General features: G+C 35.6%; 1 protein-coding gene across 3 annotated transcripts in view; it reads right to left on the reverse strand.

Annotated features, from left to right (window-relative positions):
• Positions 1-15,968, reverse strand: part of AGMO (alkylglycerol monooxygenase) — a 196,009-nt gene that overhangs the window by 11,208 nt on the left and 168,833 nt on the right. For all 3 annotated transcript variants that reach the window (XM_079151906.1, XM_079151907.1, XM_079151905.1), the window contains 2 exons: positions 14,681-14,815; positions 12,989-13,105 (listed from right to left, as the gene is read on the reverse strand). In XM_079151906.1, coding sequence (XP_079008032.1) covers positions 12,989-13,105; positions 14,681-14,815 — 252 coding nt within the window. The remainder of the gene's footprint in view (positions 1-12,988; positions 13,106-14,680; positions 14,816-15,968) is intronic.

A 15,968-nucleotide genomic window follows, 5' to 3' on the forward strand; every position in this document is an offset into this window, starting at 1 on the left:
ATAAAAGACTTTATGATGAATGGAATTATGTTTTCCCCTTTAAGATCCCAAGCATTTCTAGTAGCCCTTTCTTCAAAAATTTTCCCAGTGAGAGACTGTTATTATAATATGCCAAAGAACACTACCTTCTTACAACTTTCTTCAAATAGATATGAAAACATACACAGAAACTTCAGAAATACATACATGATGCAATGGTGCTTAAACGATTAATGAACATGTGGGAATCCTTTCACTCACAGAATGAATAAAGACTGGTTGTTCTTGAAGAGTGTTATCACCCTCTTGCTGTCCCATGGAAAAGCACTGGTGGTTAACATAATTACCTTTCTTATTTCCCCCATCCAACATATCATACAAAGAGCACTATCAGCCCCATATACGATGTCCTAAAATAATAGAATGCTTCTATATAAAAAGTCTTTTTAAAAATATGCATTGTCAAGGATAATTTGAGAATATATTCCATGATTTTATTCTAAAGATTTAGAAATAAAAACATCTGAATTCAGTTATTATAAGAGAGGCATTTTTAGAAGTTTTTCTAAAAGGTGTCTAACAAGACCTATTAGTCATTATTTTTGTTTCCAAAAGCCCATCTTCTGTTAAATGGGTTAATACTGCAGAGCATGAAAGACTTTGTAACCTCTGACTGAAGGCAGCTGACTGGGTTTCATGGTACACCCATATTGCCGCCCTCCTCACCCCTATTGTCTGAGGGTCTACCTTCTAGATGCCTTCAGATTCTGGATTTGTCATGTTAAATCTTTAGGTTTGAGAGTGCTTCCCAGTGCTACAGGAAAAGCACAGCAACAGAACACAATGTGACACCATAAAGAAACTTCCAATTCTATGTGGGTCTTAAGAATCTGTCTTGAAATAAAATCTTGCTCTTTAAAAGAATTGTGAATATTGTCTATCATGTTCTTTTTTTTGCTAAGGTTTCAGAATTCTTTAGTTACTGAGGCATTCTTCAGTTACTGAAGCATACTAAAAGGAATATGACTGGAATGAAAATTTTTAAAATAAAAGCAAAAATAATACATGTAATACATGTATTAAAACTGAAAATACATTGTTCAAACAAGATAATGGATATGTAGCTCACAACCATTGAATTGACCATTTCTACAAAAATTTGTAAGAAATAAAGGGTGAAAATCACATTTTAGAAACTTTAATACAGAAAGATTAGATATATTACAATTATAGTTTAAAGTATTACTACATTCCATTAAAATATGGGTGTGCATTCAACAATATACAGAAATAGGGGCTAGATTTTCCCTCTGTCCTTAAAAAATACTAAAATATCTGAAGCAATTGTTTTCAATATTGGGCACCAAGCAGCAAAAGACAGTAATGTCAGGGGATGATCCTTTTGTCTGAGTTTACTACCTTAAGGTAGTAAGGTAGTACAGAGGGAACTCGGAGAAGGCTGATGGACTCCCTGAATTGAGAAGATAGAGCTGGGACCTGAGAGACACCAAGAAATTATTTTTTGGAAGACAGAGTACTATATCTGAGACAGTTGCACAGAGAGAAACCTGGAAGTCCTGCAGAGGATACTAACCATGTCTTTAGTATTTCAGCTCATGCATGTGAAGAAACCATCTGATCCCAGTAAACTTTCCATCTTACTATGTTATGCATATTCCCTTCAGCCAAACTAGAAAACCTCATGATCCCACAGACACTGAAGAGCAAACATACAAGGATCATACTTCATTGGGTAATAATGAGTCCAAGTTGAGCACCATCAGCAATGAAAGATCCAAACAACTGTTGCTGGAAGATCACCATATTGATATACCATCTTCCTGAATACTCAGTAAGGTTATTTTGGGGTCAGTGAATCCTCCAAATAAACAGAGGCTTGAATAATATATTTGCCTTAAGATCTCACTGACATCAGTACATCAACTTTCTCCATACTACTGATAGGAACTAATTTTTCAGTAAGAAACAAGTGAAGATACAAGATTTTACCTCATAGTTACCCACTCCTACAAAGAAAAAGAAGTTAAAAGACAGTTTCCATTCAGAGAGCCAAACTTCCTTTACATGTAGCTATTTTAATAAGAAAATATGACTCCTGATGAGAGTTGTGGTGCATACCCTACATCCCCAGGGCTCAGGAGGGGTGACGCAGGAGGATTTAGAGTTCAGAGAGTCTCAGCACCTTAGCAAGAGCCTGTCTCTAAATAAAGATTAAAAAAGGGATAGAGATGTGGCTCAATGGTTAAATGCCCCTGGGTTCAATCCTGGTATTAAAAAAGAAAGAAATATGACTCCAAAGAAAGTTGAGTTTAAGAACATGAATACATTTAGACTCTGAGTTTCCAAGTTGAATTAAAATGCCTAACTGCTTCATATACTTAATAAGGTCTAAAAAAGATTATAATTCAAGTTATAAGCAGTTTGTGGTTGATTGTGTTTTATTATATGATAACATTGAAAGGAGTTGCCTGATACTGTTCAAATTTGGGAACAATACTAACGGTATGAAGATATATTTAATTTCAAAGTTAGTATTTCATTATTAGATGCACATATTTCCAAATTATAATTTTTCACTTTATTGTTATATTTCAATATAGTATATATATATATATATATGATGTACATATGAATTTTAGAATGTACAAATGATCACCTCTCTTCATTTCTGGAGTATTTGTTGTTGCTTTCAGTATGGGGATTGAACCCAGGGCCTTGTGCATGCTAGACAAGTGATCTATCAATAAGCTACATCCATGCAGTTTTCATATTTTTATTTGTTATTTTGAGACAGGATTTTGTTAAATTTCCAGGCTGAATTTTGTACTTGCAATCCTCCTGGCCTCAGTTTCAACAGTAGCTGGGATTATAAGCATGTACCACTGCACCTGACTAGCTAATATCCTTTTGAAATCCCACATTTATTATATTCATGTCATGCCTTTAAGTTCTAATTGATGTTCATTTTGGCTCACATTTATTTTTTTCATATCACTAACTGCTACCCTAAAAATTTTAGGAAATTAAATGAAATCTCAAAGGTCTGGACTGGAGAATAACAGTATACGGCAATGTTGACTTGAGAGTTTTCATGTGAGTCCTAGCTAGATCTAATTAGTACAAGGAACACTCACTGTTCTGAGAATAGAACTAAATACATTGATTTTTCAGGGGGTCTACTAAAAAAACGTCAATATATAAAACATTAGTTACAAAAATTGAAGTGCCCATAATGTTTTACAGAGTTCTACATCCAGGGGAACTCAAAACCATAAAAATCTGCTCCCAAATTTATATTGGATACTCTCAGATGCCTTATAACTTGAAATACAGCATCAAAGTAATCTGTGTTTAAAACATATTTGCACTAACTTTATTACACACCCCATTATAAGACCTTATTAAATATTCAAACTGTTTGCATCTAGTAAAAGGTAGCATTGCCTTTTCTATTTGGTTATAGAACATGCTAGTGCAGCCCATATTTTTATTTCAAGGCATGCATTCATGATATCACCCCCATGAAGTGGACCTAGCAGCTGAGGAATTGATTTCCCAAGCATTACTAAACCAAATCAACATAAAAAAGACTGGGTCATATCAATAAACTAAACACTATATATTTAAATCTATGCTGCACTAGTTTCAGTAAGAAAGGAATGTGCCTCTTACACCTTTGTGATGGCCATCAAATCGCTTTTTTTTTGCTCTGAAAGTTATTTATACAGAACTTGCACACATAAAACAAGTAAGTATTTATCTACTCTAGTATATGCATAAACAGAAAAGGCCGTGGGACCACAGCAGGGTCCCCAATTACAAGTCAGCCACAACTTCTCTATGTGATTATTGGCTACAGTGAATCTAGAAAAAAATATTGCTGTTGGATTTCAAAGTCTTCATGTGCCTTTAGACATCCCTGAGACTAGAAAGGCACTATAGAATTTTGCAAATAAGCAACCTTTCTTCCCAGTCACACAGCATGTTTTAAGCAAAGAAAAACACATGTGAGAAATAGCAAATGCACCTTTCAAATTTAATTTGTGTCAGTAGTTGAAGCTGTCTCCAAGTCTAATTTCAATTTGAAAAGAATTTCAACACTTGCTATTTCTCTTGTCAATATATCCACATGAGTTTCTCATATAGTTTTTATGACAATAGAAAAATCTTATGAAGACCATGGTTTAAGTCACATCTTTTAATATATACAGTGGCATACAAATGTTGTACCTCAGGATGCTTTCATACAAGTCCAGGCATTCAAATCTTGTGGTGAACATCAGTATTAGGGCCTATATTTCAAAACCAAGCTGGAGGCTTGAATAGCTTAATATGAGCAAATTTCCATTTTGGATTTTATGTATTAATATAATTTATTCAGAGATTTTATTTAGTACAATCAAAAAAAAATCAGCATTGTTCCACATATCAAAAGTTTGATAGTTTGGTGCAGATGATCCAGCTTTTCTTTGGGCTTCATGCACATACATCTTAGTTCTGCTTTGGGTTAACATGTAAAGCTAATGTATTAGCACAACTAGCGATTGATAATTTATGCAGTATTTGAAGAGATAATTATGAGGCCATAGGTTAAGCAACTACTATGATGCCTTTTATAACTGTGGGTTCTGTATGTAAAAATTCAACACAAAAAACAAGGGAAAAATGCTCCCAAAAATATTATGTTTATACTGAATATATACAGATATTTTTCTTGTCATCCTCTAAACAAGATAGTAAAGCATTAGGTATTATAAGTAATCTGGAGATTAAGTACACAGGAGGATGTACCCATGTTATATTAAAATATTAAACCATTTGATATAAGTTATTTGAGCATCCACAGATTTTGGTGTCCACAAAGTGAGGGCATAGTCCTGGAATCACTAACCTGTAAATACCCAGGAACAACTTTATGAACTTTAATCATTTTAGTATTTGATGTCTGCATGTGCACTCCTAAAAGTGAGGTGGTTCATGCTGCCATTTGACAGCTTTGCTCCTGAAATAAATTTTTGCATGCAAATTTTGTCTTTTATGGTGATAAAGACAAACCAACATGGCACAATGTGTAATTTGTTTAATCATTAGTTATAACACATACAAGAGGAAACAATAGGCAATTATATATCCAACCATGATATTTTCAAGATATTTCTTGTCACATTGCATTATAGTTTGGAATGGCACTTAAGAAAATGGAAATTAGAATCCAAATCATTGTTTTCTGCTACAATCAGGAAAATCTATTAGATGTTTGTAGCTTTTTCTTTATATTTCCTTAATTACATATAGAAAAAAATACATGCAAAAAACATCTATTGTCCAAAACTGAGGTCACTAAACAGAGAAATATTTGGTTACTAATATTGAATGCAAAAAAAAACAAACCCATAAATTTTAAAAACCACACACACAAACACACATACAAGCCTAAAAACAAACAAAAACCCACAAATACATATTTAGCACAATGTAATGGTTTGGAATTAAGGTGTCCTTCAAAAGCTCATGTGTTAGGCAATGCAAGAAGCATCAGAAGGGAAATGATTGGGTTATAAGATTCTTAACTGGATCAGTGAACTAGTCTCCTGATGGGATTAACTGAGTAGTAACAGAAGTGGGTAGGGTATGACTGGAGGAGGTAGGTCATTGAGGGAATACCTTTGGGGTGCATATTTTGTATCTGATGTGTAGAGTCTCTCTCTGTGTACTGATCATCATGTGAGCTACTTCTCTCCACTACACTCTTCTGCCATTATGTTCAGCCTCACCTTGAGCACTAAGGAATAGAGCCAGCTGTTTATGGACTAAGACCTCTGAAACTGTGAGCCCCAAATAAACTTTTCCTCCCCTAAAATTATTTTGTCAGATGTTTTAGTCAGTAAAAAGCTGACTAAAACAGAAATTGGTACCAAGAAGTGGGGATGTCGCATGACTAATCTGAGCATGTGGTTCAGAAATTTTTGAGGCATTTTGAAATTGGTAGGAGGAATTTTAAGATGTTTAGCAGATATTTTGTTAGCTTTTTCTCTGCTGTGAGGACATGACCAGCACAATTGTAGAAGAGAAAATGTTTATTTAAGGGCTCATAGTTTCAGAGTTTTAGTCCATAGAAGGCTGATTCCATTCCTCAGGGCTAAAGGTGAGCTTAAACATCATGATGGGGAAGTGTGACAAAGGGATGCAGCTCATATGGTGATTAGAAAGCAAAGAGAGAAATCTCCACTTGCTAGATACTAATATTACCCTAAAGCCACACCCCAATTCCCACCTCATCCAGTCATACCCTACCTCTTCAATTACCAGTCAGTTAATTTCTATTAGAGTATAATTCACTGATTGGGTTAAAATTCTCACAAACCACTCATTTCTCTTCTTAATCTTCTTACATTGTCTCAATGTGAGCTTTTGGGGGATATCTCATATCCAAATCACAACATCCTGCCCCTAGTCCCCAAAAGCTCACACTCATCTGATAACACAAAATACATTTAGTTCATTCCCAGAAGTCCCCATAGTCCCAACAGTTCCAAAATTGCTCAAAGTTCAACTCCAAAGTCTTCTTTGAGGCACAAGGCAATCTTGCTTTGTGAGCTCCTGTAAAATTAAAAGAAATTTACAAGTATCTACTATATAACATTACTGAGTAAACATTTCCATTTACAAAAATAGGGGCATAGAAAGAAGGGATCAGACCAAAGCAATACTAAAATCCAACTGGGAAAACAAGTCCTATAGCACCATGTCCAGCATCTGGGACACATGGTATCATGTTGCTCTCTCCAAAGGGCTTGTGTAGTTTGCCCCTGTGGTCTTGTTGGTTGTGGCCCAAGTGGCCTTCCTGTTGGCTTGTCTCTGCTTGATTCCTACAGCTTTCCTAGGACAATGTTCCATGTTACTGACATTTCTTACTCTCAGGGGCCTCCACTTCAGCTTTGGCTTCCTCCTCACATCTCTACACTTTGACTTCTCAGGGGGTGTCCACAGGGGCTCTGACCTTGTTGCACCGTGCCTGGTCTCCAAGGTCTTCCTTTGAAATCTTGGTAGAGGCCTCCATGAATCCCTAACTCCAGCATTCATTCCTGCAGAATCAGCAGCACATTGTTGACAGCAAAGTCTGTCACCATCTCAAACAGAAGCCAAACCTCCAAGGACTCTAGCTGCAGCAGCTTCTGAGTGTATGAGTGGCTGAGCACTTTAGAAAAACTTCTTAGGCCCCCTGGTGCAAGAAGGGTGTCCCACTAGTCTCTTCTCAAGAGAATTTTCACCTTTACTCCCTTGAGCTTTAGATGGGTATGGTGTTGCCAGCTCCTGAGATACCCTCAAGTCATCTTTTCTATTGTCTCTGGGAAAGGTCCTTAGCATTTCTTTAGTGGCGGTAATGTCTTTAACAATTGCAACCTTCCTTAGCCCTAGTTTTACTCCTGCCTTTAAAAAGTCATTAGTTTTCAAATCTTTCTGCTCTGCTTTCTGCTCCTGATTATCACAATAAATTTGGCTAAAAGCTGTCAGAAGTATCCATACCACCACCTGAATCCTAGGCTGCCCAGAAATTGCTTCTGGCAGATTAAGTCCATTATTTTTAAAATCAGCCTCACAGAAAGTCACAGAACACAAGCAAAATACAGACAACTTTTCAGCCAGAACATAACATGAATGGCCTCTACTCCAAATCCTAATAGTGTACAACTTCTCAGCCAGAGTACAACAGGAATGGCCTCTACTCCAAATTCTAATAGTGTGTAAACTCTCTTGAGCCCTGTCTTCACTATCAAATCATATGTGAGCACTGTTTTCATTGTCCTTGATCTTATTGGCATTCTGGTCTTCTGAGCTCCCATGAGAATCAGTCATTAAGCTCCACTTACAACAACCTAAAGCACTTCCAGCTTATAGGGTTAAATATCTCAAAATTCCTCCAACCAATTTCAAAAAAGCTCAAAAGCTTCTGAAACACATAGACAGGTTAGGAACAGCAACAACCCCACTTCTGGTACCAATCTCTGTTGTAGTAACCTTTTTCACTGCTTCAGTTAAAGGACCTGCAAGCACAATTATAGAAGAGAAAAGGTTTATATAAAGGCTCATGATTTCATAGTTCTTTGTCCATAGAAGACTGGCTCCATTCCCCAGGGCTTAAGGCGAAGCTAAACATCATGGCAGGAAAGTGTGGCAAAAGGATGCAGCTCACATGGTGATCACAAAGCAAAGAGAAATCTCCACTTGCCAGATGCAAATATATGCCCTAAAACCACACCCCAATTCCCTCCTCCTCCAGTCATACCCTACCTCTTCAGTTACCACTCAGTTAATTCCTATCAGGGAATGAATTCATTGACTGTTAAGACTCTCACAACTCAAATCATTTCTCCTCTGAAACTTCTTGCATTGTCTCACATGTGAACTTTGGGGGATACCTCACATTAAACCATAACAGCAGTGCAAGCTGGAAATGCTTTTGATTGTTTTAATTGGAGTTTAATGGCAATTCTGGTGGAAGTTCAGAAGACCAGAATGTCAATAGGAATGTAAACAAGAGGGTTCAGAGGAGGACTTTATTGGAATTTGGAGTAGAGGTTATTTGTGTTATGTTCTACTGAGAAGTTGTCTGTATTTACCCTTGTCCTAAGACTTTCTGTGAGTCTGATTTTAAAAAGTGATGGACTTTTTAGTCTGGTGAAAAGAAAACGTATAGGCAGCATATCATTCAAGTTGTGACATGGATATTGCTGGTGGCTTTTGGTCAAGTTAATTGTGATATTTAGGAGCAGAAAGATTTGAAAAACTTGGACTTGAAATTTGGGAGTAAAATTGGAGCTTAGAAAGTTGCAATTGTTAAAGACATTACTGCCACTAAAGAAATTCTGAAGACTTTGCCCAGAGACTATAAGAAAGTTAGCTTGAGGGCACCTCAGGAATTGGTAAGATCATATTCATCTCAGACTCCAGGAAGCAGAAGTAAAATTTCTCTTGAGAAGACACTAGTGGGGTCCCCTTCTTGCAAAAGAGAGCCTGGGAAGAATTTTCAACATGCTCATCTACTCAGACACTCAGAGGATACTGCAGTCATGGTCCCTTGAGATTTTACTGTTGCTCAAGATAGCAGTAGAACTTGGTGTCAACCATATGGTGCTGGTTCTGCAAGAATGCAGAATGCTGGAATTATGGAGGCATGGAGGCTTCCATCAAGATTTCAAAGGAAGGCCTTGGAGGCCAGGCGAAGTGTCCCAGGGTTGGAGTCCTGGGTAGTACTCCCGACAGGGTGATGCATGGAGATGTGTGGAAAAAGTCAAAGCTGCAGTATAGACCCCACAGTTAAGAAATGCCAGTACCATGAAATATCTATTGAGAAAGGCTGCAGGAATAGAGTTGAGACAAGCTAACAGAAAGGCCACTTGGGTTGTAACTAACAAGGCCACAGGGGTGGGGCAACACAAGCCCTTTGAACAGAACATCACCATGCCATGTGCCCCATATGCCTGATGTGGAACCACAGGACTCCTTTGTTGCCCAGCTGGATTTCAGTCTTCTGTTGGTCCTATCCCTTCTTTATGGGCCCCTGGTTTTAAGAATGGAAAGGTTTACTCGGTACTTTTATATATTGGATACTTAAAAATTACTTCTGATTTTTACAGGAGCTCATGAGGCAAGCTTGCCTAAGTCTCAGAGGAGACACTGAACTTAAACTTTTGGGAAATCTTGGAACTGTTGAGACTATCAGGACTCTTGGAAATGAACAAAATCTATATTGCATTATTAGATGATCATGAGTGTTGGGGGACTAGAGTGGAATGTGATAGTTTGGATGAGAGGTGACCTCCAAAAGTTTACATGTGAGATAATGTAAGAAACTTCAGAGGAGAAATGATTGGGTTATGAGTGTCTTAACTGAATCAGTGAATTAATCCCTAATGGGAATAACTGAGTAGTAGCAGAGGGTGCATAGGGTGTGGCTGGAGGAGGTGGGTCACTGAGGGCACATCTTTGGGTTATGTATTTTGTATCTGGCGAATGGAGTCTCTCTCTCTCTCTCTCTCTCTCTCTCTCTCTCTCTCTCTTCTTCCTGATCATCACATGAACTGATTCTTTTCCTCTACTACACTATTCTGCTATTATGTTCAGCCTCACCTTGAGCCCCAAGAAATGGAGCCAGTTGTCCATGGACCAAGACCTCTGAAACCATGAGCCCCCAAATAAACTTTTCCTTCCCTAAAATTGTTCTAGTCATATCTTTTAGTCACAGCAGTGAAAAAGTTGACTAAAACCCACACCAACAATTAAGTTCATTCAATAATGTTAAAAATTATACTGGCTTTTTCAATATATTATCCTTTAATCTTTATAACAACTTTCTGTAAACCTATTTTATTTAGTTGTACACATCAGGGCATACACAATTGGTTGCCCAACCAGAACATATCTTTATTCTGTAGTAATATTGCACTGATTTTGTCCAGGAAAACGTGCTAAGAATGTGCTCAGGGAAAAAGTGAACAATCTGTCCTGAGGGCATCAATTATACTTGATATAATTCTGGTATGGATAACTAAGGACCTAGTGTTACTTATTGGTTCAGTGTGGGCATGTGAATTAGTCCCAAAGAGTAAGACATAAAAGGAAGTTCACTGAGAAGAAATCTGGAATTTTTTTCCTCATTTTTAGATAAAGTTAATAAGATGCATAATGAGAACTGAGCTTGTTGCCTTTGGTCAGAGTCTGTGACAAAGGATGTCTGGAATTGCTGCAGGTGCTTGCTTCAGCAGCACATATACTAAAACTGGAGTTGTTGTTATGATAAAAGCCAAGAGAACTACAGTGAAGACCTTTGGAAACTATGGGTTGAACCACTAAATTAACCAATCATGGAAACACTTGCCAATGTATTCCCAGTTATAATCTGTCCACACTTAATTGGATGTTTCATTTTTTAGAGCAGAAGACTTCTAATAGGTACTCATACTTCATGTGCCTTAAACAACATGGAGCCCTGCAGGCAGTTAAAGTCAATATGTATTTTACATGTGATAGAAGGGCATTTTTTTTTTAAATCAAGTTCCAGTTGCATATTTATATAAACAATTAGACACTTGCTATTTTTACCTCCTAAGATCTATTTTCCCTTTTCTATATATTGTTATCTCAATTTCTTTCAAGTCATCTTGTTTCTTCTGTCAGAACAAGAGGAAACTATACAGTTGATCCTTCCCTGATAGTCACAGACAGACACAAGATCCAGGCCTGACCACCTTGATTGGTTCAGTGATGTGCAAATAGCATCAGGCTCAATTTTGATATTGTCACTACTGGGGTTCTGGTATGTCAGTATTTAAAGCTAGAGCAGCTAGTAGCCATATTGTCACCATTAAGGGTGATAGTCTGTAGGAGAATATGCATATTCACTGAGAGCTACATAGCTGCAAGAGAGAAAGATTCCTGATGACATCATTTGATCACTTGGATTCAGTGCTACCTGAAAAAGCAGTGGGGATAAATTTTTCTGTTCTGTGAATTACCAAACTCACCCTGTTGAATTTCTGTCACATATAACCCCAAATCCTACCTAACACACTGAGCACCCTATTTCAACTAGACTTATTTTTTATTATTCAATGTATAAATTGTATGAAATCTATGGAATTGTTTTAGTAAATTATGGTGCTGGTATATAATTACTTACAATAATTTCATAGGATTTATATAATGATATTATTAACAATTATATAATGATATTGTTAATAATAACACCAGTGTAGATCCATTTTCAGCACACATTATTTATTAATTTCTATTACTTATAGGGTATTAATATATTTTTATAATTTCTTAAGTTTTTAATATAGTCTTCAAACATTTAATTTGCTTAATATTTTGTTTAGTTTCTAAGGATTGTTTCTTTGGAGGTATACATATGGTGTTTTGACTGATGCTTTATCAGGTTCACTTTCTCCTAGAATATTTTTGTGATTTTTAACTTTGGACTTACAATTGTTGGAATGTTATCTGTGGGGATATTCTAAAACTTGAGTATGTAACTGTTGGATGTATGATTTGAATAAGCTTCTTAAGTTACCTGAGATCTATTTTGAGACAAGGTTCTATTTTATTCTTCTCTGGGGTTTATCTGACCCATGATTAGCATAATACTGGACCCAAAATGGTGCAAAGGCAGATTTGCAGTTAAAATAACTCAAGAAGACCTTCTTTTTTCCACTTCCTCAAAAGCCAAGTACGAGAGAAGAAAGGTTCCTTTCCATGGTTTTTGTTTGTTTGCCTTTCTTTCACTGACAGTGTTTTATTTCTTCTTTGTTTCAGTTATTTTATTTGAGGATTTTTGTCTGGCTCTTGCAGGCTCTTAGCTTTGCCTCTTAAGACCATGACCCACAGGAATTGTCAAAGGTCCTAAGTCTGACTGTTGAAAAAAGCACTCAGTTTCCATTTTTCCACATATAAAAACAACTCCCGAGGTGTTGATGCTTGATGCCTAAGTTAAACCCTGGTCTAGTGGTCATATGTTTACATTCTTGATACATAATCTGAGTATCAAGAATATTTAGAAAGGAAAAATTAAAGGACATAAACCCTACATTGAAACTCCCTAATATCATTCTATCAGGCTCATGTCTAAATGAAGCTAGACACATTGAAATTGATGGAAAATATACTTTTTTCAAATATATTTACTTCTAACTTTGGAAGTATATTTATTGCAATTGTGAAATTTACATTTGACAAAAATTTCTTACTCATCAGATTAATAGTAGAATATTTGACCAATATTCAAAGCAATAGTAGCTCAGATACAATTATATAATTCATGTTTGCTAAAGGGATTAATTTACCTATTTAAATATGAGATATTTCCAAAATTATAGCAGACAGTTATAAGAAGACTAGTGCTCAGTCATAAGATGGACAACTTATTTTCATTTTCAAACAAAATGACAGAAAATTTTTTCACACTGTATTATAAATGGAAATCACTTACAGCGGTATTTGCAAAGGTCTCCTCATAAAATGCCAGCATCAGAGCAAACTGTACAACTGTGTATATCTTTAATAATTGAGAGGCAGATGATGAGAAGGGAACTTCTTTTCCTGTAACCTAGATAGAAAAGAAAAAAAAGTCTTTTATTTTGTTCCAGGACTTATTCCTCTTTCTGAAATTCATACTAACTTAAGAGATGTGCAGAAAGCTCTAACTACAATAAGATACATTCCATACTGGTATAATTATGTCAAAATGGATTCTGCTGTCATGTATAAGTAAAAAGAACCAATAAATAAAAGAAAGATATATGCAGAAAGGAATGGGAGGATTTGCTTCTTTAATTTTTTCAAAAATACTCCAGCATTCATATGTCTGAATAGCAAAACATCTGTAAGTTGCTAGACTTGTTTCTCATTTCAGCAGCTTTGGTTTGAAATTTAGTCTGCCTTAAAAAGTGTGAAGTAAGAATTGATACAGCAATCTCTGCTAATGACAAAGATTGCCCAAAAGAATAGGTTGGATATTCTGCAAATGGAAATATATGTCTATGAACATATTCAATCAAAGCAAAAAGCAAAAAAAAAAAAAAACAAGAAGGGGGATTCTCAGTAATGTAGGGAATCATGCCTCAAAGAGAAACATAATTTTATTGAAATTTTCGCAACTACTGATTTTCCCAGAATGCCACACTTCTACTTTTATAATGCAGACTTCAGTACCTACATAACTTTAAAATATTCACTTTGAATTGTATAGTAGAAAGAAAAATAATAAGTGGATCATTGCTTACTAGGTTTTTAGAGCTAAAAATATGTGAACTATTTCCACTAATCTCAAGTTGACTGCTATATAACTAATTGTGATTATAAACAAAACTATTTGTAATATTTAGGATTTTTGAAAAATAATGCTATTCAAATAAAACATGATTTTATTTCCTTGAAATAGCATAGGATAACTTCCATACTCAGTATCATCTCAGGATCAACAATAGTTTACTTTCCTTATTTTTCCTGTGTTTCTATTTATACTTTTTATTCGATGAATAATTATAATATGTATCTTGAATGGTTGAAAAGAAATTCTTTCTCTTTTCTAGAAGGGGATTTCAGATAAAAATTGAAATTTTCTTTTGGTTTCCAGGATTTTTAAATCTCTACATTTTCATTCTTGGTTTTAAATATGATTTCTGTATTTAATGCTTCTACTTTATTATCAAAGGAATATAGTCTTGGTCTGACCCAATAGTCACATTGTCTCGATGTGATTTTAGGCTTGTTTTGGGGACCTTGGTTTTTCATGAACAAAACCAAGGATAGACCAAAGGGTTCTTAAGGCTTCCTTCTCTAGCGCTCCAGGACTCTCCATGTGAGCTGCGTGAATTTGTGAAGTTTTGCTCCGCACATAAGCTATTGGATATGGGCTTGAATGGATCTGATTACTAGTTTCTGTTGTTCTGCTCACAAAACTATGCTCCTTGGAAAGTGTCTGTGTTCAACTGGTCAAAGATATTTCTCTTATCAGTCCTTTGCTGGGTCCAGTCTTTAAATTATGCTCTACAGGGCTGCATCTGACTAAGGAAACATATTGTTAAGGGTTTGCATGAACACAGCATATATGCAGACTTGCTCTAAACCTAACGATATGACACTAATCATCCCCATCTCCAATTCCATGAACTCTCTTTACCTCTGGGATCTCTTCACTCAGTCCAAGTCTTGGTTTACCTGGACCCCAACCTGGTCCTTTAAATAGCACAGAAAACTTATGGATGAATCCAGGAGTAGCCCAAAATGTAGTCCATATGTAACATAAATGGTGGAACTAGAAAAAATAAAATACTCCTTATTTAAAATAAGACAAACATAATAAAAAGGATAAAATACAAGTATACATTATGCTATTGTTCAATATAATGTATATATTTTTCTTCAGTACAGATTTCTTGCATATGATTAACACAATTTAATATTCAGTAACATTCCTCATTGTAATTTGTCCTATGCATTCTGTGTTACTTGTGTTCTTGTCAACATTTCTGAAATTCAATCCAATTACAATTTTGAAATAAAAAATAGAGCAACTGGTAGAAAATGAGCAAAGTAAAAAAAAACCAAGTTATGAGGTTGTGCCTCAAGATGAATTAACTAGCAGCCTGTATACTCAACATCTTTGTCTAAAGACATCTTTTCTGAAGTCTAGCTAAGTGGATATTTGAATTAAACCTGGAAGCATGAAAGGATTGCATAAATGTTCAAATATTTAAAATAAAATCTCTGAAATTTCAAAGCCATTTCAGATGATAGACTTCTAAGTATTAAATAGTTCATATTCTGTAACTGGAAAGGAAGTTTTTACTGAGAAAAAAAAAGTTCTTTGAGTCTCATAGCAGGAATCCACATTCTTTAAATAACACACATTTGACATGTATAGGAGTTAAATATATGCCTACACAAGAGTGCTCAGTAAGTGTTAGCTCTTAGGTATTCTTCTGTATGTCCCATACATATGCTCATAATGCACCATAGGAATAAAAATAGTCCTACAGTGTGGGCATCAACTAGAGACTCTAGAGATAAGTTCCACTGTAACTATAGAAATGCATAAATGGAGAAACAAGATTTGACTCTCAGAATTTGTGGTCTTACTGGCATTTTCATTTTCTCTGGAAGAACTCAAATGGACAGGTTACAAAACTGTACTTAAAAATTGTTTGAAATATCACAATAAGGAATATGAAGCAATTAAGGAACAAGATGGGATTTAAAAGAGTAGATTTTTGAGGACAAAGTACACATTAGGTGGAAACTCAGTCTGGGGCTTCATATTCATAATAATACAGAAAAAGTAATGTGTTTAGGAGTTAAGACACATTAAAATACTAACCTTTTGTGCTATTTTGAAAACAACACAATTTTGCTTGTATCATTCTGGATAGAAGCCATGAAAAATACATGACAATGTTTTAAAGGGCATT

Source organism: Sciurus vulgaris, assembly GCF_902686455.1.
Source record: "Sciurus vulgaris genome assembly, chromosome: 8".
Taxonomy (NCBI): Eukaryota; Metazoa; Chordata; class Mammalia; order Rodentia; family Sciuridae; genus Sciurus; species Sciurus vulgaris.